Source organism: Pelodiscus sinensis, chromosome 1, assembly GCF_049634645.1.
Source record: "Pelodiscus sinensis isolate JC-2024 chromosome 1, ASM4963464v1, whole genome shotgun sequence".
Lineage (NCBI taxonomy): Eukaryota > Metazoa > Chordata > Testudines > Trionychidae > Pelodiscus > Pelodiscus sinensis.
The window spans coordinates 13257108-13281997 of NC_134711.1; the positions used below are offsets into that span (position 1 = coordinate 13257108).

The 24890-nt window shown below is 43.6% G+C and overlaps 1 protein-coding gene across 3 annotated transcripts in view; it reads left to right on the forward strand.

Annotated features, from left to right (window-relative positions):
* CAMK1D (calcium/calmodulin dependent protein kinase ID) overlaps window positions 1–24890 on the forward strand; it is a 408029-nt gene that overhangs the window by 137425 nt on the left and 245714 nt on the right. Inside the window, exon 1 of one of the 3 annotated variants that reach the window (XM_025181664.2) lies at window positions 611–705. The exons of the other annotated variants lie outside the window; for them this stretch is intronic. Coding sequence (XP_025037449.1) covers window positions 626–705 — 80 coding nt within the window. The 5' untranslated portion in view covers window positions 611–625. Of the gene's footprint in view, window positions 1–610; window positions 706–24890 lie in introns of those variants that run through there. 3 annotated transcript variants of the gene reach the window in all.

Consider the following 24890-nt stretch of genomic DNA (forward strand, 5'->3'; position numbering starts at 1 on the left):
TTTCTCATCTCAGGTGATGTTTGAGATTTAGGTGGCAGTGTCATCTGGGTAGGATTGCCAATTTTGGTTGAACATATTTCTGGAGGTTTAATCACATGACAATCTTTTAATGAAAGATTAATGTTTAATTCCTGGATACTCCATGGCAATTCTGGAGGGCTGACAGTACTACATCTGGGTCCCTCTGGGCCTGGTCTGCTCAGGACAGCTCGCAAAATTAATATGAAATAGGTCAGAAGTCCCAGGAGATGGTGCAAGTGGCAGCCGTGATGGTGAAACTTGCTCCTTCCCCTGCTATTTGTCAGCCAGCTATCCTCTCTGGAGTCTCTTTTTGAGGACCCCAAATAGAGTGATCGTCAGAATAGTCCATCTTCTCATTATTTTGCCCACCAATGAGGCTTAATTTTCAAACACACCAATTTGAGTTCCTTGATTTCCGGTTCTGCACTCCTCTTGCTTACCAGGCACGATGTAACACAGTCCTTGAGTTATAACAACACGCCTTCTTGTTTGGACTAATTTTGTCTTTGTCTCCCTTTTGCATCTTTTCCCATCGACATTTAATGTTCTAGGTTATTGTGACACTTTGTAAGTTCTCACAGTTGAGCTCACAATTAAGATAAATATGCAGGTTCCATTATTACAGAAAGCCAGGAATTACCTCAGGAATGGTCCTTTCAGAACAGCACTGCTGCAACCAGAACGGTTAGTAGGGGGAAATTTATACTGGTCTTCTACCTGTTCTGTGGATAACCAGGGAATAGTTCATACATAAACCAAGGACCAAATTCTGATCCCATTAATGTCAATAGCAAAACCCCCGTTGCACCGCCTTAAATGGGAATAGGATTAGGCCCTTTAGTGTACTTTAAAAAGCAAGTAAAACTTGTTTGCAGAAGTTGCCACAAGTTCCAGCTTTGCTCACTAACTTCCCTGTACAATTGCACTAAACTAACCTTTTCAAGAATGTTTATTCTTAAACTCAACAGTTACTAGGCAAAGATGTCCATTAGATTTCTTAATCTTCCTCAGCGTGGACACAAAACCACAATTTGGATACTTGAGTCAGTGAGCTGGGGGCGGGTGTGGGAAAGCAAACACCTGTTTGTTGTTCTGAGAAATCTGTTAAAAATGAGGCTGTAACTGGAATTCTAATTGCTGAGATGGTTAATATTAAAAGAGATTCTGAATGGTGAAAAAATTTGTATTCTGTGGTGCTCTTTGTCATGCTCTCTTCGTTTTAACTCTAAGCTGTGATTAAGAGTGGGCAAAAGATACAACATTTATATCCTTCTGAGTCCAAATATTTAAAACAGATACTTATGCCCAGCTAGACAGCAAACAGCAGAAGAAGTCGTCAAATAATGTTTCATAGCTATACAAAGGGAATATTATACAATAGCTCAGCTGTGTGGTGCCACAGAATGGCCTGTATTTGCAGTCCTCATTTTGGTGACGTATCACCACATTTAGGGGGAGTTCTTACTGAATATAGACTGTGCATGCAGGTCTACAGGGTTAATCTGGCGAGGCAGATCTTAGATGCAGAGTCTTGGCCTTAGCTGAGTTTGTTTTTCAGATGGGGTGGTGTTACGGTCTAGTATATTAGTCTTGTGTCTTGGAGACTTTATGGACTTAATTCTACCTTTGACGTGGATTTACTGTTCCTTCACACAACTCACGTAGGATCTGGCCCTGCATAATTTCAATCAGAGAGAGCTGGGACCCTTAACCTCACTCCGCCTCATCTTACTCATCTGTAAAATGGCAATATGTAACGCAGAGGCCCATTGATGGGTCACTACTGTATCAGCAAATCTTGTCAGGTCTGGCATAATCACTATGCCGCACACACTGATGTCGTAATCAGTATCTAAAAGGTGTCAGGGATCATATACAAACTGGTAACACTCCAGTCCCAGAAATCACTGTGGGATATGTGTACAGGACGTCTAGAATGGGTTATCAACATGTGCTAGAATTCTGGTCTTAAAGTGGCCTAATTCATTCCTTTTGCAAAGGCATGTGCCTGCTAGGCAAAGCATGAGCAAAGACAAGAAAAGCACATTTACATGCAAGGTAAACAAAGCCATCAACCAGTAGGGGAGGGAGACAGCCTCTGAACAATCATGACCTGGAGGTGGGGATGGATCCACAATGCACCTCTCCAGGAAACCTTCCTCCTTTTTGAAGGAGGGTCAATGAATTTTGGGAGAAATCATGGCATCTATCCCTCAGCAGGAGAGAGAGGCTTTGTCTCGGCTTACTTTTCAAAGAATGCAAATTTTAGACAATTATTGAACTATATATAAAAGGAGAGATAATTCTATAGGGGTCCATAACTTGGGGGATTTCAGGGACCAGAAGTCTAGAAGCCTGTTTTTACCTTTTTTTTTTGTAACTGTCTTTACTGCTCATGCTTAGTATCACTTAAACCTTTGACCCTTTGTTTAATAAACTCAGTATTGCCAATTTCATGAGTCAAACCCTCCAAACCATGAGATTTGTGTTTCTTAGATCAGTGTCTTGATTTTTTTAACTCCCCCTGCCCATCCCCAGGGTGTGTGCATGTGTCAGTGGGTGTTGCTCACTATCAGTGGGATTTTGTCCCTTGCTTTAACACCAACATCTGCCTGTCTCCTGACCAGCAATTAATCATGTCTCCCAGTGGTCCATCAGTTCTATCCCCCCAGTCTCCATCACCATAGCAATTCCTCTCCCTGACTGCATAAACTACCACTGCCCTCAATTCACCATCTCTGCACTCACCCTATCTGCTCAGAACCCGCCATCAATATAATCTCCCACCCCTATCAGCTCCCACCCTCCTAACTTGAGGGTTCAGCCCTCTTAGCCTTACATTTGCTTTTTTTAGGCTCTTCACCCTCAGTAAGCCAGGGAGAGTCCCCTTTTCCACTTCCCAGACAGGGAAGGGAGCCTCTTCTCACAGGGCTGATAGTGTGAGCCCCTCTTCTTGGGGCTTACAGTGGGAGGACAGCTGACAGGGGGAGACTATCCAACCTGCAAGGAGGGGCCCCAGCTGTCAGCCCTGGATAGCCAGGCTGCAGCTGTCAGTCATGGGTAGCCAGGCTCTGGCCATCAGACCCTCAAGGAGACGACACTGAGAGCCAAGCCATCTGTGATTGACAGTGGGAGTTCTGCTGCACAGGGATGACAGTAAGCAAAATTTAAGCCTCACTCATATTGGGATAGTTTCAGAGGGGTGGCCGTGTTAGTCTTGTACCTGGAAAAACTTAAAAACAAATAATCTTGCAGTACCTTAGAGATTAACAAAAAATTCATAATGGAATAGAAATTTCAGTTGTCAGGATCTGAAGGAAATAATCCTAACATTTCAGAGTTCTATCGGGAGATCATGGGTGAGGCTTAATTTTATTCAGAAATCACATCTCTTGTGATAAATGTCCCTGGGGATACCATCTCATTGTTTTTTAATTGAACCAACTGTTTTGGACAATGAATCATTACCCACCAGACCATTTCTGACATGAAAAGCACCATGTCAGGAAGAGAGAAAGCATGATTTTTTTAATTGATGTAATCTGCTTTACATGATCTGACAGGTGTGCTATAATGGGTGTCTGAGTGTCTTAACTGGGAGAGAGCTTTGGAAAACAGTGATGCAGATCAGTTATGCTGCTTTAAAGGTTTGACTTTAGCATTCAAAACAGGGAGGATACTTTCTTCGCTAGCAAGCTCCCACCAGATAAGTCCAAGGAGATGATGAGCTCCTTTTGTCTTGTAAGATGACAGAGAAAAATACTGTATGTTCACCCTGGAGAGCAAATAAACTACTTAGCAGTTAATTTCTGATGAGTATAATGGAGACAAATCTCAATGCTAAGAGCTGTTTGTATAGCCTTTGATTCAGGACAGTGCTAATGCAGTTATGCCGCAAAGAACATAGATGTAACAGATCTTTAAAGATAACACTTGCCTTTTAGTAGAGGGAAAGATTAGTCATAAAGGGGTAGGGCAGTTCAGGAAGGAGGGCCAAAATGAGGGAGGCATGACATTGGGTCAGTTTTGTTTAACTCTTATTGTCTTGGAATAACATTCTACTAAAAATTGCACACAATAAGCAATTGAGGACCATGATACCAAAGCAGGAGAGGTACCTGCATAAGTTACCATAGTTTAGAGCGAGTGCACAGTAAGACAAACTACTAGCCTATTAAGGGATCAGAGGTGAAATTTGGGGCTAGAAAGCAATGGAGTTTAGTTATTTTGTATTTCCACAGGATGACTAATGTGGTGTGAACCAATTAAAATTAGATTTAGAATCATAGAATACTAGGACTGGGACCTTGAGAAGTCATCAAGTCCAGTCCCCTGCCCTCATGGGAGGACCAAATTCTGTCTAGACCATCCCTGATAGACATTTATCTAACCTAATCTTAAATATCTCCAGAGATGGAGATTTTACAGCCTCCCTGGGCAATTTTTTCCAGTGTCTGACCACCCTGATAGTTAGGAACTTTTTCCTGATGTCCAACCTAAACCTCCCTTGCTGCAGTTCAAGCCCATTGCTTCTTGCTCTATCCTCAGAGGCCAAGATGAACAAGGTTTCTCCCTCCTCCTCATGACACCCTTTTAGATACCTGAAAACTGCTATCATGACCCCCCTCAATCTTCCCTTTTCTAAACTAAACAAACCCAATTCTTTCAGCTTTCCTTCATAGGTCATGTTCTCTAGACAAGTGGTCCCCAAACTTTTGGGGCTGCCGGGTGCCCGGGGTTGGGGCCACACATGCACCCGGGGGTGGGGCCGTGCAAGTGCCTGGGGGAGGCTATCCATACGGTACGCACCTGGGGCCGGTGCTACTCCTGTGCTGCACGCCCACAGCCGGAGCCGCTCCTGTGCCACGCGCCCGCAGCAGGGGCCGGCACAGCCCTATTCACCACACACCCGGGGGCAGGGCCACCCATGTGCTGCGCACCCGGGGCCGATGCTGCCCATACACCGTGCACCCAGGGGCGGGGCCTGACCTGTTCACTTGGCGGGCGCACAGAAATAGCCCGGCTGGTGCCATGGCACCCGCAGGCACCGCGTTGGGGACCACTACTCTAGACCTTTAATCATTCTTGTTGCTCTTCTCTGGACTCTCCCCAATTTCTCCACATCCTTCTTGAAATGCGGTGCCCAGAACTGGACACAATACTCCAACTGAGGCGTAACTAGTGCAGAGTAGGTAACTAGTGCAGAGTAGAGCGGAAGAATGATTTCTCGTGTCTTGCTCACAACACACCTGTTAATGCATTCCAGAATCATGTTTGCTTTCTTTGCAACAGCATCACACTGCTGACTCATCTTCAGCTTGTGGTCCACTATAACCTAGATCCCTTTCTGCCGTACTCCTTCCTAGACAGTTGCTTCCCATTCTGTATGTGTGAAACTGATTGTTCCTTCCTAAGTGGAGCACTTTGCATTTGTCCTTATTAAACTTCATCCTGTTTACCTAGACCATTTCTCCAATTTGTCCGGATCATTTTGAATGATGACCCTATCCTCCAAAGCAGTTGCAACCCCTCCCAGCTTGGTATCATCTGCAAACTTAATAAGCGTACTTTCTATGCCAATATCTAAATCGTTGATGAAGATATTGAACAGAGTTGGTTCCAAAACAAATCCCTGCAGAACCCCACTTGTTGTACCTTCCCAGCAGGATTGTGAATCATTAATAACTACTCTGAGTACGGTTATCCAGCCAGTTATGCACCCACCTTATAGTAGCCCCATCTAAGTTGTATTTGCCTAGTTTATTGATAAGAATATTATGCGAGACTGTATCAAATGCCTTACTAAAGCCTAGGTATACCACATCCACCGCTTCTCCCTTATCTACAAGACTCATTATCCTATCAAAGAAAGCTATCAGATTGCTTTGACATGATTTGTTCTTTGCAAATCCATGCTGGCTGTTCCCGTGTGTGACTTCTGCTATTAGTCAGTGATATCAGAATTTAGCACATGACTGAGTGTATCTACTGGAAAAAAGAGTTTGGTTTGAACATAAGAACGGCCATACTGGGTCAGACCAAAGGTCCTTCTAGCCCAGTATCCTGTCTGCCAACAGTGGCCAGCACCAGGTGCCCCAGAGAGGATGGACCGAAGACAATGATCAAGAGATTTGTCTCCTGCCATCCCTCTCCAGCCTCTGACAAACAGAGGCCAAGGACACCATTTTATCCCCTGGCTAATAGCCTTTTATGGACCTAACCTCCATGAAATTATCTAGCTTCTCTTTAAACTCTATTATAGTCCTAGCCTTCACAGCCTCCTCTGGCAAGGAGTTCCACAGGTTGACTACACGCTGTGTGAAGAAGAACTTTCTTTTATTAGTTTTAAACCTGCTACCCATTAATTTCATTTGGTGTCCTCTAGTTCTTCTATTTAGGGAACTAATAAATAACTTTTCTTTATCGGCCCTCTCCACCCCACTCATGATTTTATAGACCTCTATCATATCCCCCCTCAGTCTCCTCTTTTCTAAACTGAAAAGTCCCAGTCGCTTTAACCTCTCCTCATATGGGACCTGCTCCAAACCCCTAATCATTTTAGTTGCCCTTTTCTGAACCCTTTCCAAGGCCAAAATATCTTTTTTGAGGTGAGGAGACCACATCTGTACACAGTATTCAAGATGTGGGCGTACCATAGTTTTATACAGGGGCAGTAAGATATTCTGTGTCTTATTTTCTATCCCTTTCCTAATAATTCCTAGCATCCTATTTGCCTTTTTGACTGCCGCTGCACACTGTGTGGAAGTTTTCAGAGAACTGTCCACGATAACTCCAAGATCCCTTTCCTGATTTGTCGTGGCCAAATTAGCCCCCATCATACTGTACGTATAGTTAGGGTTATTTTTCCCCGATGTGCATTACTTTACACTTATGCACGTGAAATTTCATTTGCAATTTGTTGCCCAATCACTCAGTTTGGTGAGATCTTCTTGGAGTCCCTCACAGTCTGCTTCTGTCTTGACTATCCTAAACAGTTTTGTATCATCTGCAAACTTTACTACCTCACTGCTTACCCCTTTCTCCAGATCATTTATGAATAAGTTAAACAGGATTGGTCCCAGGGCTGACCCTTGGGGGACACCACTCTCCAATCTGAAAATTTACCATTTATTTCTACCCTTTGTTTCCTGTCTTTTAACCAGTTCTCAGTCCAAGAAAGGACCTTCCCTCTTATCCCATGGCAATGTAATTTACACAAGAGCCTTTGGTGAGGGACCTTGTCAAAGGCTTTCTGAAAATCCAAGTATACGATATCTGCTGGGATCCCCCTTATCTGCATGTTTGTTAACCCCTTCAAAGTACTCTAAGGGCATGTCTACACTACCACCCTAGTTCGAACTAGGGTGGTTAATGTAGGCAACCGAAGTTGCAAATGAAGCCCGGGATTTGAATTTCTTGGGCTTCATTTGCATCTTGCCGGGCGCCGCCATTTTTAAAGCCCCGCTAGTTCGGACTCCGTGCCCGCGGCTACACGCGGCACGGAGTAGGTAGTTCGGATTCGGCTTCCTATTCCGAACTACCGTTACTCCTCATGGAACAGATTATCGTCCTTGATTTCTTTTTAACTAACCTCCTAATTTTTGTGTAATTCCCCTTTTTGAAATTAAATGCCAGGGTCCTGGACTGCTGAGGTGTTCTTCCCACCACAGGAATGTTGAATGTTATTATATTATGGTCACTATTCCCAAGTAGTTATTTCCTGGACCTGATCCTGCACTCCACTCAGGACTAAATCAAGAATTGCCTCTCCCCTTGTGGGTTCCTGCACCAGCTGCTCCAAGAAGCAGTCATTTAAGCCATTGAGAAATTTTATCTTCGCTTCTCTTCCTGAGGTGACATGTATCCAGTCTATATGGGGGTAATTAAAATCCCCCATTATTATAGAGTTCTCTATTTTGGTAGCCTCTCTAATCTCCGTCAGCATTTCAATGTCAGTATCGCTGTCCTGGTCAGGTGGTCGGTAAGATATTCCTACTGCTAATTTCTTCGTTTGGGATGTGATGAAAGCATATCTAGATATAGAAGAATAACAAGGTAAACTAAGCTTGCTCTTCTAGTTTGACAACTTTCATGAGTTTATCATGAGTGACAGTATTTTGGTATTTTTCTTAAAGTTGTATCTGCTGGAATCATGGGAATGCATGAAAATCTTGCCATTCATTTTAAAATAGTGAGTATCCTCGAGCTTGTGGGGAACAGCTTGACCCAAAGGTGTCCTAAAGGCTCAGAATCCACAAGGCAGAGAAAGAAACCCACAATTAGTTTTCAATCGGGTGACAGTAAACTCATCTCGTTACTTGTGTGTGTGTGTGTGTGTGTGTGTGTGTGTGTGTGTGTGTGTGTGTGTGTGTGTGTGTGTGTAGAGGAGGAGGGGTCTGACTCAGTTTTGAACATGAGAGGTTGGCAATGTTGAATTCTAACTCCAAAGTAAGGGCACGTCTACACTGCAACACTATTTTGAAAACTAGCGCTATTCTGAAATAACTTAGTCCACATCTACATGGCAGGCAGTTTTTTTGAAATAGTGACAAAATACTGTCAATCTGGAGAACTTACTCCAACTCCTGTAACCCTCATTGTACAAGGAATAAGGGAAGTCAGAGGAAGAGTGCTCTATTTTGAAATAAATGCTCTGTAGACACTCCGTATTTCGAAATAAGCGACACAATTGACATAGATCAATTTGCATAACTTATTTTGAGTTAAGCCCTGCAGTGTAGTTGCACCCTCAGGCCGTCCGAAGTGTACCCAGAGAATCAGATATGGCCTTCAGAGCCCTAAAAAAAGCTATAACTGCTCTTCCATTATAACTGCATGATGAAAGCAAAACTGATTGGGTACTTATTGCTGGACAGAAACAATAATCATTTTTTACTAATCTGTCAAGTAAGATAAGTATAGGACAATATTAGGTGCTAAATGAATATATTTGTATTACTTGCTATTTAAGGTGCTTATTGATGCAGACAAATTAAGCTAACCTGATCCTAGACCAAGAGGGTTTTAATTTTAAGCGGTTAGGGGTCTGGGCTCAGAGGGTGAGATTAATGTGTGGAGCAGCTTCCTGAAAGGGAGACAGATTGGATGTAATAGTTAGATCAGAGGACTGGGAGTCAGAACGTCCCGTTCTGTTGTCATTTCAATGTGTCTTACTCAGTCTGTCTGTATAATGGGAATAATGATACCTTTGTAACATTCTTTGAAACTCTGCAAAGAAAGCCGCTGTGTAAGTGGAAAGATAATTACTACAATATATTTTCAGTTGCATACAGTGTTCCCTCTAATTTTTCCATCCATGGGCAGAATAAATTTTGTTCCATGCATCAAAGCATATGCACTCAGCTTACAGGGAACACTGGTCACATAGGATTTCACAGTGTGCTGCACACCATGATGCACAAAGAGACTCTCATCTCTTGACAGAACTCGGATCTTTTTGCTCCAAAACTACAGGCTACTATCACTTGAGTTAAAAGAGAAACACTTCTGCCTGTTAGGGGTAGAAGGACTATGATGCACATGTAAGCAGTTTGAAATCTCTTCAGTAGAGGATAGTAGCACACGCACACACACACACACAAAAGCATGTGCTTTATGCATATTCACACCTAGGGTACGTCTACACAGCCGTGTTATTATAATAACATAGTGCGCATTTACACTAGTGCGCGTCTACACTACAAGCAGTTATTTTGACATTGTCAAAATAATAGTGAGCTGGAGGACTTCTTACTCCAATTCCTGTAACCCTCATTTTACGAGGAGTAAGGGAAGTTGGAGGTAGAGTGCTTTCTCTCAGACTTCCTGCTGTGTAGACAGTGCCAAAAGCTAAAATAAGCTATTTTGACTTCAGCTATGCAATTGACGTAGCTGAAGTTGCGTAGCTTATTTCTGCTTTCACCCTGCTGTGTAGATGTACCCCTACATACATACACAAACACTCTCTCTGCATAACCATTACATTCTAAGTAATAAAAAGAGCAGCAGAATACACTGATGCACCAAATAGATGTTCCTTAAAAAGGTGTCAGAAAATATGAGGAAATACGTAAGAAAATTTCTGAAAGTGGCATCCCCGCCGCCCCCCAAAAAAGGCATGAGAAATGTGAGAGGTTTTACAAACTTCTGTGACAATTCCTACTGGTTGTTACTTCAGGAGTGATATTCAAAAAAGTGTTAGAAAATAATATTGCAACATACAAATAATACTTGAAATTTTCTAGAATGTCTCCTAGTGTAGGGGTATTTCATCCTTTGGGAAACCACTGTTTTTGTCAATAGACAACTGTTCACATGATGAAATTTTGTAATAGCCAAAATAGCAAATATTCTTTCATGTGGAAATCTTTTCCCCCCCAAGTTTTTTTTTATTTTCATAAAAAAACAACATTCTTGTAGTGAGATGCAGGGCTTTGTTCTTCTTTTATTTATTTTTTTTAATCTGTGAAAAATTAGGATTCGTGAAAGGGTTTATTTCTTAGGTTGTAAATTCTTTGAGGTTGGAAATGCCATTTTGTCTTGTGTTTGCACAGCCGCAGCACAATTGGGTGATGGTCTTTGACAGAGGCTCCCAGGTGATATTCCAATAGAAATGATCAACAACAACAAGGATAATTAATAGGAGAAATTTCTAGGTAAATGTTCTGCCCTCAGGGCATAACCAGTCAATGAGAGCTTGTCCGGATGATGTAAAGCTTGTCATTTAGTATATTACCTAACACTTGTGCGGGTGGAGTTCTGGGAGAACTGATTTCTTCTGCTTGGAGAACTGTAAAGCTCTCTACCCTCTCACAGATTTGAATCCTCTAGCCTCTCACAGGGTATGTCCACACTACAGAGTTAGTTCGAACTAACGGACGTTAGTTCGAACTAACTTTCATAGGCGCTACACTAGCGCTCCGCTAGTTCGAACTTAATTCGAACTAGCGGAGCGCTTAGTTCGAACTAGGTAATCCTCATTTTACGAGGATTAAGCCTAGTTCGAACTAGCTAGTTCGAATTAAGGGGTGTGTAGCCCCTTAATTCAAACTAGTGGGAGGCTAGCCCTCCCCAGGTTTCCCTGGTGGCCACTCTGGCCAACACCAGGGAAACTCTATTGCCCCCCCTCCTGGCCCCGGACCCCTTAAAGGGGCACGGGCTGGCTACGGTGCCCGTGCCAGGTGCAAGCCTGCCAGCACCCAGCCAGCAGACCCTGCACCTGGCACAGCTCGAGCCAGCCACCCGATGCCCCCCAGCCCTCCCCCTCTTCCCATGACCAGGCTGGCGGCTCCCGGGAGCTTGCCCGGGACCGCAAGAGGCGGGCACCCGCCTGGGCTAGTGTAGACATCGTGGACTTTGTCCACGATCTCCGCACTAGGCACAGGAAACTGGCCGTCTAGGACAGGAGAGCTGCCAGCCTGGCCACCCAGGAGCAGGTGTGCGTGAAAATCAAGGGGGTCCAGTGAGACCCCCGACCCTGAGCTTACAATGGCCATACTGGGTCAGACCAAAGGTCCATCTAGCCCAGTAGCCTGTCTGCCGACAGCAGCCAAGCCTAGGGACCTTGGAGGGGATGGACCGAAGACAGTGACCAAGCCATTTGTCTCATGCCATCCCTCTCCAGCCTTCCACAAACCTTGGGCAGGGACACCACTCCTACCCCCTGGCTAATACCACTCCATGGACCCAACCTCCATGACTTGATCTCACATCCCTTTAAACTCTGTTCTAGTTCTAGCCTTCATAGCCTCCTGCAGCAAGGAGTTCCACAGGTTGACTCTTTGCTTTGTGAAGAACAACTTTCTGTTACTAGTTTGAAGCCTGCTACCCATTCCTTTCCTTTGGTGTCCTCTAGTTCTTCTTTATGGGAACTAATGAAGAACTTTTCTGTATGCACCCTCTCCACCCAACTCCTGCTTTTAGAGACCTCTATCCTGTCCCCCCTCCGTCTCCACTTTTCTAAGCTGAAAAGTCCCAGTCTCTTTAGCCTCTCTTCATATGGGACCTGTTCCCAGCCCCTGATCATTGTAGTTGCCCTCCCCTCTCCCACCTCCTTTTCCCAGTCTCCCCCAGTTTTGTTCAATAAAGACAGATTCCATTTTTGAACACAATTGTCCTTTATTTTGTGCATCAAGAAAAGGGGCTAGGGAAGGGTAAGTGGAAGGAGGTGAGGGAGGAATGGGGTACGAGCCCCCGATGGGGAGGACTGGGCTGGCTCTGCGGGCTTCTGGGGGTGGAAGCTCTCCTGCAGCCCCCCAATTGCCCCCTCTCCCCAGATGGTAGCCTGCGGCAAGTGCAGCCGGTCTGATGGCCGAGTGCTGTGATGTGCCCAGTGTGGGTACTCCAGGCACTCCAAGCCAGGACTGGTTTGCAAGCGGGGCACCCCTGAGAACTGTCTGTCCGGGGTGGGGGTTGGGTCCCTTTAAGCGCAGCCCTCGGCTAGCCTGAGACAGCATCTCCACGCTCTAAGTCCTCCTCTGATGCCCTGCCGGCACTGCTTCCGGCCATCCACTTAATGTGGACTTGCTAGTTCGAATTAGCAAAACGCTAATTCGAACTAGTTTTTTAGTTCTAGACGCGTTAGTTCGAATTAGCTTAGTTCGAATTAACTAATTCGAACTAAGTTAGTTCGAATTAGCGCTGTAGTGTAGACAGCCACAGATTTGAATCTCTTTCAGTTCCAAACATTTACTGCATCTAAACCACCTAGAGGTCCTGTATAAAAGTCTTGCTGTGATTTGGATATTATGGCTCCTCTTATGTCAGTACGTTATTGGAGATAACTATCATGCTGTGGCCATTCATCCCTGAATGTCAGGAATGGGGACACTTGTGCAGAAAGTGTGGAACTCACCAGGTGGGTGTGTGGCTGGGTGGATAGGGGCTGCAAATTGGCATATGCCGGGAGGCCAGGGCTCCCCCTTTTTCAGAAAGGTAGCGTGACAGGCCTGTGGGTATGTTCCATATGGAGTCTTCGCTACGTCTGCACTGCAGTTAGACATCAGTGACTTGCCTGTGCCAGCTGACTTGAGCTGACAGGGCTCAGACTGTGGGGCTGTTTAATTGCAGTATACATGTTTGAGATAGGCAGACCCAATGACTTTAGCTAGCCCTGCTCAGGTGGCAGGTCTTGTTTCCTTCCTTCCTCTCTCCCACCCTCCCTTCTATGTGTCTCTGTCTTTAGGAACTTTTATTGAGGCCTTTTCATGGATTTTTTTTCCCCTCAAACAGCCACCAATTAACAACTTGGATTATCTGGCTAATCACTTTGACAATTTCCTGTGTTAAAATGAGGGCATCTCCGCTGGCTGTGTTTGCAGTTTGCTAAGTGTTGAGCACTGAAGCATATATTTGAACTGTCAATTCATTAGTTTAATTTCTGTCCAACTGATTTACATAACTCTGGGAATTTCCTTATCTGTGAGGAACAACGCTGGGTCTGTTGCTAAGCTTTGACAACTAGTGAAAAAAATCTGTGCTGACCTATCCCATTTAATGGCTCCCTTTGGAAGCACAAATGTCTTTCATTTATATGCTGAGAAAAGAGGGATGATGATATTGCAAGGCTAGGACAAGACTAATTTGTCTAACATTTTGTACATTTTGTTGTAACCTTTTAAAAGAATCCTCTTGATTGGGAGCTGGAAGATGGCTAAGGGGCAGGGGAGCCAACATTCTCTGTGGGCCCCTGGGCAAGGTGGGGGAGAGCTGGCTTTGCACTCCTGGAAGGGGCGAGGTCAGCAGAAGCCAGCCTTGTGTGCCATCCAGAGCATACCACACAACCCCTCCCCACAGTCCTTAGAGCCCTCCAGAGTTCTCTGGCCGTGATATAAAGGGCCCAGGGCTCCAGTTGCTGTCACTGCTGCAGTAGTAGTTGCGGCAGCTGGGAGCGCTGGACCCTTTTGAATTGCCAGACCCTAGGTCAACTGTCCCTTTTGTTCCTCCTGTCAGTGGGCCTACTAAGGGGGATTGCTGGGTATGAGATATGGAGTCTTTCCTACAGGAATGCTACTGTAATGATCTGAGTTCCTGCATGGATCACCAGCAGGGTGTGAACTGGGATTTCAGCACTGGAGCATGACAGACCATTTGTGCCAGTGCCATATTAAAACATGTTGGGTACAGGCAATGTTCCCTCTAATCTTTTCCATCCATGTGCAGATGTTTTTCATCCATATGTGGAACAATGTTTATGGGCACTGAGGCATGTGTGAATGTCACCACCAATAGAAACAAAAAACCTAGCTGTGGGCACTCTGCTAGTCACCTGGGTGGCATTTGAATCACTCCTGAGCAGTCACAAGCTTAAAGGGAACACAGGGTGGGGAGGAGGGGACAGACGGAGGAGTGCTGATGCATTAACCCTACAATGACCTGGGAAATTAAATATGACAAATTTGGTTAAGGCAATGCTAGGGGCTGCCCTTTTAAGACCACACATTTCCAGGAAGTGCTAAAAGTCAGTGGTTTACAACAGAGTGAATTCATCCAATCATTTGTTTTGCATTGTGTTCTCCTTGTCTGTTTCCTGTGTAATATATATAATGTAATACAATGACAGCATTTGTTAGTATATTAAAATCTATATTGATTAGCAAGGAAGGATGAGCGCAGGGAGGTTATGAAGAGAAATATGTTAGCGATTGTGAGGCACTCTGATACTATGGTAATACAATAGTACTTCACATAGGAAGGAAGAAGCAAAAAACTCAGATAGAAAATTCAGAACTTTAGCATTGTTAGTTTAAATACTCAGAATATCCATTTTCACTTTATGAATTTGTCAGTGAATGGAGTGTTCCTGAATCTTTGGGACAGATGCCATTTCTAGTGCCAAGCATAATGCAGCAGTCACTCTGCAAACATCTTCACATAACTGTATTGCACTTCAGTCCTAACCCACAACACTCCTGCTTTTCCGATACTTGATCGCTATCGCTATCAAATAGAGACCTTTTTCATTACAGAAATGTGTCTTATTGTGTGGGGATTGTGCATACAAGTCCCATATATTTGTTGGAGCCTCTTTTAGGGTAAATAGCAAAGGCTTAATATGTCCCTGTTGGGGGCCTCCCCTCATGCTCGGGGTTGCTGCCCCCATCCGGGGCATAATCCAGCCCTCTCAGGCCTAGGCCCGAAGCCCCTTTTTTAGGGGAAATATGGCCCACTGGCCTAGTTTCCAAGTCCACTGCCCCTGCATTAGGGGAAATACAGCCTCCCAGCCTAGTCCTCAATACGCAGGCCCTGAAGCCTAGTCCCGAAGTCCTTTATCCCAGCCCCCACTCACCGGGGTCCAGGGCAGATGGGGTAGGGGGGCCCAGGCCCTCCCTCTCCACCAGGCCCTGACCCAGGGCCCTATTAGCAGCGGGTGGCTCCCACCATTGGCTCGGCGGAGGCTCCTCCCCGCAAAGTGGCGAGCCCTGAGGGGCTTGTCCACTCCCTGCCCTGGGTCACTTCCTACCCCCTTTCCCCAGCCCATAGCGGTCTCACCAGTCGGCATGAGTCACGTGGCAGTCACAGCACATCCCCAGTCAGCATCAGGGCTGGGGGGCTGCCAGTCCAGTGCCTGGGTCACGGTGAGGGTGGTTGGCTGGCAGCTCCGTCATCAGGGTTGAGCTCGGCTTGGGACTGGCAGCAGTGGATCCAGCGGGACTGGCATCCCCTGTCTGTCTGTCTGTCTGTGCCACAGGCAGTGGGGCACTAACTCCAGCTGCAGTTTCCCTTTTTGGAGCAGGCCGGCAGTCTTTTATACCCTGGTCCCCCTAGGAGCATGCCCAGTAGGGCTGTGTGGGTGGAGCCCTCTCCGCCCCCGGCACCAGGTGGCTGCCCTGGGCTTGAGTGCGGGCTGGGGCCACCCCGTCACAGTCCCCAAATCAGTAAATCTTGTTGCAGATTTCAACAACACTTAATTTTCATTTGCAGAGCATTGTACAAACAGCCTTTCAGATGTGGTATTATCATCCCCCTTTCCCAAAAGATGGGAAGAAGAAGGCAGAGAAATTAAGAGAATTCACAAACTACAGTGAGTCAGTGGCAGAGTCAGGATGAAAATACCAGAATTCTTGATTCTTAACTCCTTATTTATCCCACTATTGGCAAAATAAGATATGAGTATAGTTTAAAGCAGAAACGATCAAAGCCTCATTTCTTTCCCTGCCAAATCCTGAGTTCAGGGTTGTTTATTTTGTTTTGTTTTTTGTTGGTTTTTTTTTTTTTTGGACTTCAGCAGTTTGATAAAAACAATGCAGGAAAAAACTCCCTGCTTTATTTTAGTTGTGTGCAGTGTACCAGCAATGGCATGTGGGAGAACACAAAAGTTTAACCCTGCTAAGAAAGTTTCACATGATACTTTATAATGCATTTGTACTGTAATTAATGTCATATATTCTGTTAGGGTGAAATTTATCCCAGAGCAAAGTTTTCAGTATCAGTACTGTTTTAATTGTTTCTACAGTTTCCCTGTGTAATAGAGACTTTTTGCTCATTAATAGGGAGGTATCTTCTGGTTTTCAATTATTCTGCAGAAGTTGAATTAGGGCACAGCTACATATGTTAGGGTGATCTTACCTATGCATTTACATAGTTTCAAAATTTTTTGTATTGCTTATAACCTTACATTTGAATGTGCTGGCTTTCTGACAAACATTCTTTTTTAAATTACAGCCTTCTTCCATGGAGCATTCCTCCGACATGTATTTTCACCCTTATCTCCAGCAGCATTACGGTTTTTTTTAATTGTCTAGAAACTTAAAATATTGAGGCTCTGAAACAAAAAGAAATCACAGACTAAAATAAACATTAGAATTCTTATATCTCATTGTGGTGACAAGGACTGTCAAAACACTAATCTGGTAATTGTAGTTAATAGTACAACAAAATGGGAAATGGATTCAAGCAAATCCAAGCTCCTCTTATGACTAAGATTGAAATTTTGCAGTACTGTATTTGTTCCATGCTTGCAAAGAGACCAGTGCATAGTGGAGCAAGAAAACCAGTCAGCTTTTGTAAAGGATAGAAATCCTTATGTTTCAGGGCATAAGGCAACCTCTGTTTGATGGGAGAAAGGAAGAAACTTGCCTTGAGAGCAAGTTGTTATTTTTGATACTTAGGTTGTACTTTATTCCTATACCAGTGCCCTATGCTTTAGGCCACCCTACCTCCCAGGTTAGCTCATAACTGACTCCTATAAAGTAGGGATGTGAACAGGTAACCAGTTACTCAGTAAACATCACCCTTATTTGGTGATTCTTACCAGGTAATGGATAACCGGTGCCTGGGAGTAGTCCCCTCATCTGCAGCAGCAGAGGCGGGAACTGGGTGCCCCGCAGGCTGCTGGGGGCTGCTTCAGACAGGCTGGAGCGGTCCCCCACCCGGGATCCTGCTTAGTTGGTTAACTGGTTAAATGGTAGGTTAACCTAATGTTTAATCGGTTAACTGATTAAATGGGATTTTACATCCCTACTGTAGAGTTTTGCACTTTCCTTAAAGGCATCTGATACTGGTCACTGGAGGCAAGTGGAGTGACCTAATTCAGAATCTTCAGAGGGGTAGCTGAGTTCATCTGTAACTGGAAAAACTTAAAAACTTATCTGTCATCTGAAGAAGTGGGTTTTGCCCATGAAAGCTCATGATCCCATTTACATGTTTTGTTAGTCTTTAAGGTGCTATTAGACTAGTTGTTTAAGTTCTTCTAATTCAGAATGACAACTTGCATGTTCCTGTGTACTTTAATTTAGATGATGTGGGGAAGGAGCCTGGGTTTCAGCAGAGAAATTTAATGTACTTTATTGTTTAAATAATATTGCAGTAATTTTTACCTTGAACAACAGTAACCCCCTAAAATGTGTAGCTCCATTGGGGAACTGGCTGTGTGCTTGCAGAGAGGAATAGCAGTGATGCAGGAAAGAACCACTTGCTTCATCAGCAGTGCAGTAAAGAATAATATTGACCCCTTGTCCTTGTTATTCAGTTGTCCATTAGGCAAACAGCAACAGCACTTTAAGCAAGCCTAACAGCATTGTTCGTTGTCTGGAACACATAATAACAGTGTGGTGAGCGAGAGGTTTTTTAAATTTGTGATAGATGGTCTGTATGGGAAAACAAGTAGCACTGCTGTGTTATGCAATAGAAGTCAGGGAGAGAGGGAACAGTGTGAGTTATGTTATTAAAGCAACACTGAAGCAAATTTCTCCTACTTGTTACATGAGAGAATAATACTGTGCCAGGTATGAGGCAAAATTTTCAAAGTTGGGTAGCTAACTTTACACAAGCGCCATATTTCTTGAGCACGGACTGCAGGACTAAGTCATTGAGTGAGGACAGAAAAAAACACTTTATGATAGAACAGAGTATTGTGAATAGATGAAAAAGTTTCAGTCTCACCTTTCCCATTCTTATATATCGATCGAGTCTGGGATATGTAGACTGGAGTCTGGAGACCCTTGTTCTGTTCTCATCAATGCCACTGACTGGCTGTGTGACCTTAAGTCACTTAAATGCAATGAAATTTCATGGACTAGACCTGTCCAGGGATGATCTGTACAAATACTTAGCTCTACTTTGTATGCAGGGGAGTGGACTAGAACAGGGGTTTTGGTTCCTGGCTAATGGGAACTGTGGAAAGTGGTGTGGACCAGGACACTGCTCCCCGCAGCTCCCATTATAGCAATCTGTGGCCAGAGGTACACGTAAACTAAGCGTCTCACGGCCAGCTAGTAGCTTGCCCTTGCAAGCTGTGGACCCAGAGTTTGAAAGCCCTGGACTAGAGGACAGCTCAAGATCCGTGCCAGTACTATGATTCTGTGTGTCTGTGTTTGAATACAGTGCAGTAGAATAATGCACAACCTTGAAGGCCCTTGTTTCCTGGCCAGGACTCAGATAAAAATATCCAGAACCTTTGGAGAACTTGGGATCCAAGTCCAGGTTGGAACTTTGCAATGTGAGTCTAGTTCTATTTAGTCCCAAGAGTTTCTGGGGCATGATTTTATGACTAAAAAATTTACTTTCACTTACTGATTGATTTTGGTGTTGTGTGTATGCGACATGTTGGGGAGGGAAGTGACAACAGGCAGTAAGTCGGTTGTGGAATCAGCAATAGAATCTGACTACTGCTCTGACCAGTAAACCACAGTGTCTTAGCTGATAAGAAAAAAATTAAATATTTTTTAATATTTAACAAATATTAAACAACAAATATTCTAGTAGCACCTTAGAGTCTAACAAAACATGTAGATGGTATCATAAGCTTTCGTGGGCACAACACATTTCTTTATATGACCACTTTTTAGCTGATAAGGTCACAGTGTAACTAATCAGCTATCACCTGGGCATGCCAGAGATTACCTGTTACAAAAGTGCATGCAAAGACTTTTCCTATTTATCTGGGACTGTGTATTTAGCGGTTTAAACTTAGCCTGTCTGTAAGAGAGGGACAACAATCTGTGATTGGTTGTTAAGATATTTTCTGAAATGACTTACTATTGTTTGGTCAATTTCACACCTCAGAGGAGACACTCCACGATGGAAGCAGTATATTTTCACACCATTAGCACTCGCTGATTACTTTTTATAGCACAGCTAGGGTAAAGTACACAGCAAAACCTAACTGTATCATAATTAAGATCTTTAGCTATATAGAGCCTGATGATGTGAAATCTGCTACATGATTACTGTTGATTTAGTATGACACAGTGCCTGCTAATGCAATGGAAAATTGTTCGATGTGTAAGTCTTAGAGAATGGAAAATGTAATTTTTATTCCTTCATCTGCTATTTGTTTGACTGGGTCCCATAGTTTCATTTTTTGTGCCAATGAAACACATTGAGGTACTGTGACAAATGTGCTCTGCCACAAGTGCATTTCATTCATTTTATCTCAGGATTTGAATTTTCATATTTAAATCACAGTTTGAACACTAGCAAAATGTGAAGGGCAAAGATTCATGCATTTTAATGCTCCTTTACAAGCACTACAGTTTATAATATTGTAGCTGTTGTTTCCTGTTAGAAAACATGCAAAGATGAAATCCATTTGGATACAAATATAATGTGTTCTAACAAAGTTTTTAAAATACTAATCTATGACTCTACGTTAAAGAGAGTAATTAGGGTGAGAAATGATCTGAACACATTCAAATGATAAAAGATTGAATATCATGTGGGATGCAGCATGGTCCAATGGTTTTAAACGGTGATTGAGTATCACGGCTCCTTGACTATCTTTCAAAGTTTGGTTTCCAACTGGCTGTGTGAGGCTGGGCACATCACTTAGCTTCTCTATACTTCTGTTATACCCTTTTTTAAAATGTGCATTAAAAACATACCGGCTGTGTCTACACTAGGCCACTTATTCTGGAAAAGCAGCCGCTTTTCTGGAATAAGCTGCGAGCTGTCTACACTGGCCGCTTGCTTTTCCGGAAAAGCAATGATGATCTAATGTAAAATCGTCATTGTTTTTCCGGAAAAACTATGCTGCTCCCGTTCGGGCAAAAGTCCTTTTCCAGAAAAACTGTTCCGGAAAAGGGCCAGTGTAGACAGCACAGTAGTATTTTCCGCAAAAAAGCCCCGATTGTGAAAATGACGATCGGGGTTTTTTTGCGGAAAAGCGCGTCTACATTGGCACGGAGGTTTTTCCGGAAAAAGTGCTTTTCCAGAAAAGCATTCTGCCAATGTAGATGCGCTTTTCCGGAAATACTTATAACAGAAAAACTGTTCCATTTTAAGCATTTCCGGAAAAGGGTGCCAGTGTAGACGTAGCCACCTAGATCACAGAAGTGTTTTGTGGCTTAATTCGAGGTTTGCAATGATTACAGCACCTAGGAATAAAAACTTCATGGCCAAGACTTCTAAAAATAAGAGCCCAAAATTCAGCTCTTAAGTCCATATTTAGGGACCTGCATTGGTGGTATGGTTTTGTAGAAGAGCTGGGGTATTCATTTACCAGCTTCCATTGAACTTCACTTTTGAAAATTAGAGTCCTTCTTTATCTCAGGTACTATATTTACTATAGATGTCGACTGGGATTTTCAAAGGATCTTAAAGGTTTTGGAGGCTTGGAGTGGGATTTTTCTAAAGTGCTAATGGATTTAGGAGTAATAAATATGCTTCTAATTCCATTAGGCACTTTGAAAGCCTCACCCTTAGCTGTTTCCCATTTAATGGGACTTCGGCATCCAAATCACTTAGTAGCTTTAAAATCTCAGCCACTAGGTACCTTACTAATGTTTTTTAAATTTTGGCCTATGTATGCAAAGTACCAGACACATTTCCCTGTAGTGTGAAAATAATTTGTAGGTCTTATTGTAGAAGAGGGGCAAAATCCTACAGGACATTTTCACAAGATAGAAAACTCTCAATTTACTTGCTGTCTTCATAGAATACATATGCTCCACTGATGAAATTTCCAATAAAAATAAATTCACCCTTCAAAATCTTACCAATCAGTTTGTAAATATATTGATTTTTGTCATTGATTCTGTCATCCCAGCATAGTCTTACCTTCCACAGTTCGAGAACTCCACAACTATTTGGAAATGTAGCTCCATAGGACTGTTCCTTAAACACGTTCATAACCTCATTTTAAATGCAATGGGCTCACTCACAAGCAAAAAGTTGCTCACATACTTAAATGTTAGCAGGAGATTTATGAGAACTTTGTAGAGCGACAGTGAGGCATAAGTGTAAGCTTAAAGTTAAGCAAATGCAGAAGTGCTTTGTTGAATAGGGAATGGACTTGAGCATGTGCATAAGTGTTTTTCTAAATTGTGAGGGATGGGGAGGTCAGCATCCTGTACAAATTCCATGTATGCGATTTCATTCAGCTGTTGCTTTCGGCCCAGAGAAAGCTTTGGGATTTCTGAATGAGACATACTTTATAAATGTCATTTATTTATCTATAAAGATTGAATGTAAGGTCAACAAGGGAGGGAAAAACCCCAAAGGTAAAAGCGGGTTGCAGTATAAATTAACACAATAGAATGATTGGCAAGTGCCCCCTCATAACTAATACTGCATATAAAGCTGCCTGTCCAGGGAGCATTAGGGAATAGAGTTAAGAAAAACATTAGTTGTTTCCATTGTGCATTATAAATCAGGATGGAATAAGACTGGATTATGGATGGAATTTTACTTATTTCTAGTGGCGCTTAATAAACTCTATGGCTTGTTAGAAAAATCATGCCACTTTGATGTTGATTTTAAAGGAGATTTAGTGCTTTGACTAAAAATATTCTCAAGCTGGACTGAAGGTTCAGTGGTTCTGGACCACCTTAGCTAGGAGAGGAAGTATAAGATATAGGACATACATTAACAGAATATGAGAAGAGAAACACATAATTTCTAGGGAAAAGTTGCTGGTGACCTTGTAAGAGGCTGCAGATCTGCCTCCTTGAACCCAAGGGAAAAATTTCTACTGTGGGGACTAGTGAGAGGGAATGAAGCAGGGGTAAGAGCGTCAATTCAGAATAATGAGGTGGCAGAACATTCTGATGCCTGGTTGGTTGTGGGAGGAGGAAGAGGGAATGGGGGAAGGGAGGGAGAAGTACCATTTGCAAAAATAGATGTCTAAATTCAGCAGGCATAGATTCATAGATTCCAAAGTGAGAAGGGGCTCATCAAGTCATCCCTTTTGCGTATCACAGACATGGAACCTTCCTGAAATAATTCCTGTTTGAACTCACCCATTAGCATCCCTGGTGCAACTTCAGTGATTATGAATTTGTCCTTTGAAGCTCAGTCCTGCTCCTGTAGTAGTCAGGAGGAGTTTAATGATAGTTGGACTGGATCTTTAGGAATGGGATGAATTTGGCCTACTATCTCTAAAATTAAGCTAAATTTCAGTCCGTTCGTTCACTTTAATCTTCCCCCCCTACATCACTGGTGACAACATCATCGACACCTGACCTGTCTGTGGGTATGTTTACACTGTAGTCACAGTGGCTCGCAACTCGTGTAGATAAACCTCAACAAGCTTTAATGTAGCTAGCTTGGAGCAGTCAGGCCATGACAGTGTGTATGTCAGCACACGCTGTATAAGCCCACCCCAGAACACTGGGTAATTACTTACACTGGATCTGTTCTACTCTGTGCTGATTAGGCCTCAATTGGAGTCTTGTGTCCAGTTCTGGGCGCTACATTTCTGGAAAGAGGTGAAGAAATTGGAGAAGGTCCAGAGAAGAGCAACAAAAATGATTAAAGGTCTAGAAAACATGACCTACGAGGAAAAACTGAAAGAATTGTGTTTGTTTTGTTTGGAATAAAGAAAACTGAGGGAATCTCCATCATTGGAGATTTTTAAGAGCAGGTTAGACAAACATCTATCAGGGTATGTCCACACTAGCCCCCTAATTCGAACTAGGGAGGCTAATGAGGGTGACTGAAATTGCAAATGAAGCGCGGGATTTAAATATCCCGCGCTTCATTAACATGTTCCCGGCCGGTCACCATTTTGGAAACTGACTAGCCCGGAATAATTGTTCACGTTGACATGCGGCAGAGAAGCGCGATTCTGAGATAAACCCCTTAGTTCAAATTAACAGTTAAACTTCATGGCATTGAATGAGGTTTAACTGTTAATTTGAACTAAGGGGTTTAATCGCGCTTCTCTGCCGCGTGTAGACGCGGGCAGTTATTCTGGGCTATTCAGTTTCCAAAATGGCGACCGGCCGGGAACATGCTAATGAAGCGCGGGATATTTAAATCCCATGCTTCATTTGCAATTTCCGTTGCCCTCATTAGCCTCCCTAGTTCAAACTAGGGGGCTAGTGTAGACGTACCCTCAGGGATGATTTAGATCAGGGCTGGGCAAGATGCAGCCTGAGGGGCAGGATCTGGCCCATCTAACACTTTGATCCAGCCCACAAACTTCATCTGGCCGTTTATATCCTACTGCCTGTGCCATCTAATTTTCCAGGTTGTGGCTCAGGCAACAGGATCCCATTTAAATGTGTTACGGATCATGGTTGCGCTACCACAGCAGGGGCTGGTGCCACAAGCCTTTTAAATATCCACAGCAACCCCAGGTGGCAAGCCAATGTGGTACCAGTGGAGTCAGGATTTGTAGGCCCTTTGCTGTGTTTTTACTTCAAAACCTCTGGCCTCAGACAACTCCGGTGGGAGGCTAGTCCCTAGCTCCACTCCTTCTACCTCAGGCCCTTTCCATTCCGGGGGTGGGGGTGTAGCTGACCCGTGACCAGTACCAAAATTCATTAAGTGGCCCCCCTGAAAAAATTATTGTCCACACCTGATTTAGACGGTCTTGGTCCTGCTGTGAGTTCAGGGGACTGGACTTGATGACCTTTCAAGGTCCCATCTAGTTCTAGTATTCTATGATTGTATTCTATTTTTGTGGCTAGTCCACGCTGAAATCTCTGCTGCGATGACTTTGCTGCTGTCACACCATGTGATGGCAGTATGTATGCCCTTTGATTCCTCTCTCTGGCCCTTGAGAAGTCCTCTTCCTTCTTTTTCTACCATATTTATGCAATACTTTACTTTCCCTTGATCTTCATCCCTAACTCCTCCCTGGGCCTTGCCTGAGTTAATTTTCTCTTGGCTACTACAGTCTCCTTTTCTTTAGCTTCCAGTATGTCTCACCTCTCCCTTTTATTCTTAAGCTCATTGCTCCCTTGGTCACATTCCCTCCATACTCAGTGATGCCACCTTTAGGGTTATGGGTTCTCAAAGGAGAGGTAGTAGTTAGTTGCTACTATTACTAGAAGTTGTCACTCTCTTGGGATGCATGAATCTATCCAGTGTTGGTTTAACATGCTGCAATGTGAAAAGTGGTATATAGGTGCCAAAGGCTTTTTTCATTCAGCTGAGGATTATTCCATTTTCCCCTTTTAATGAAAACAACTATTAAGAAATATAGT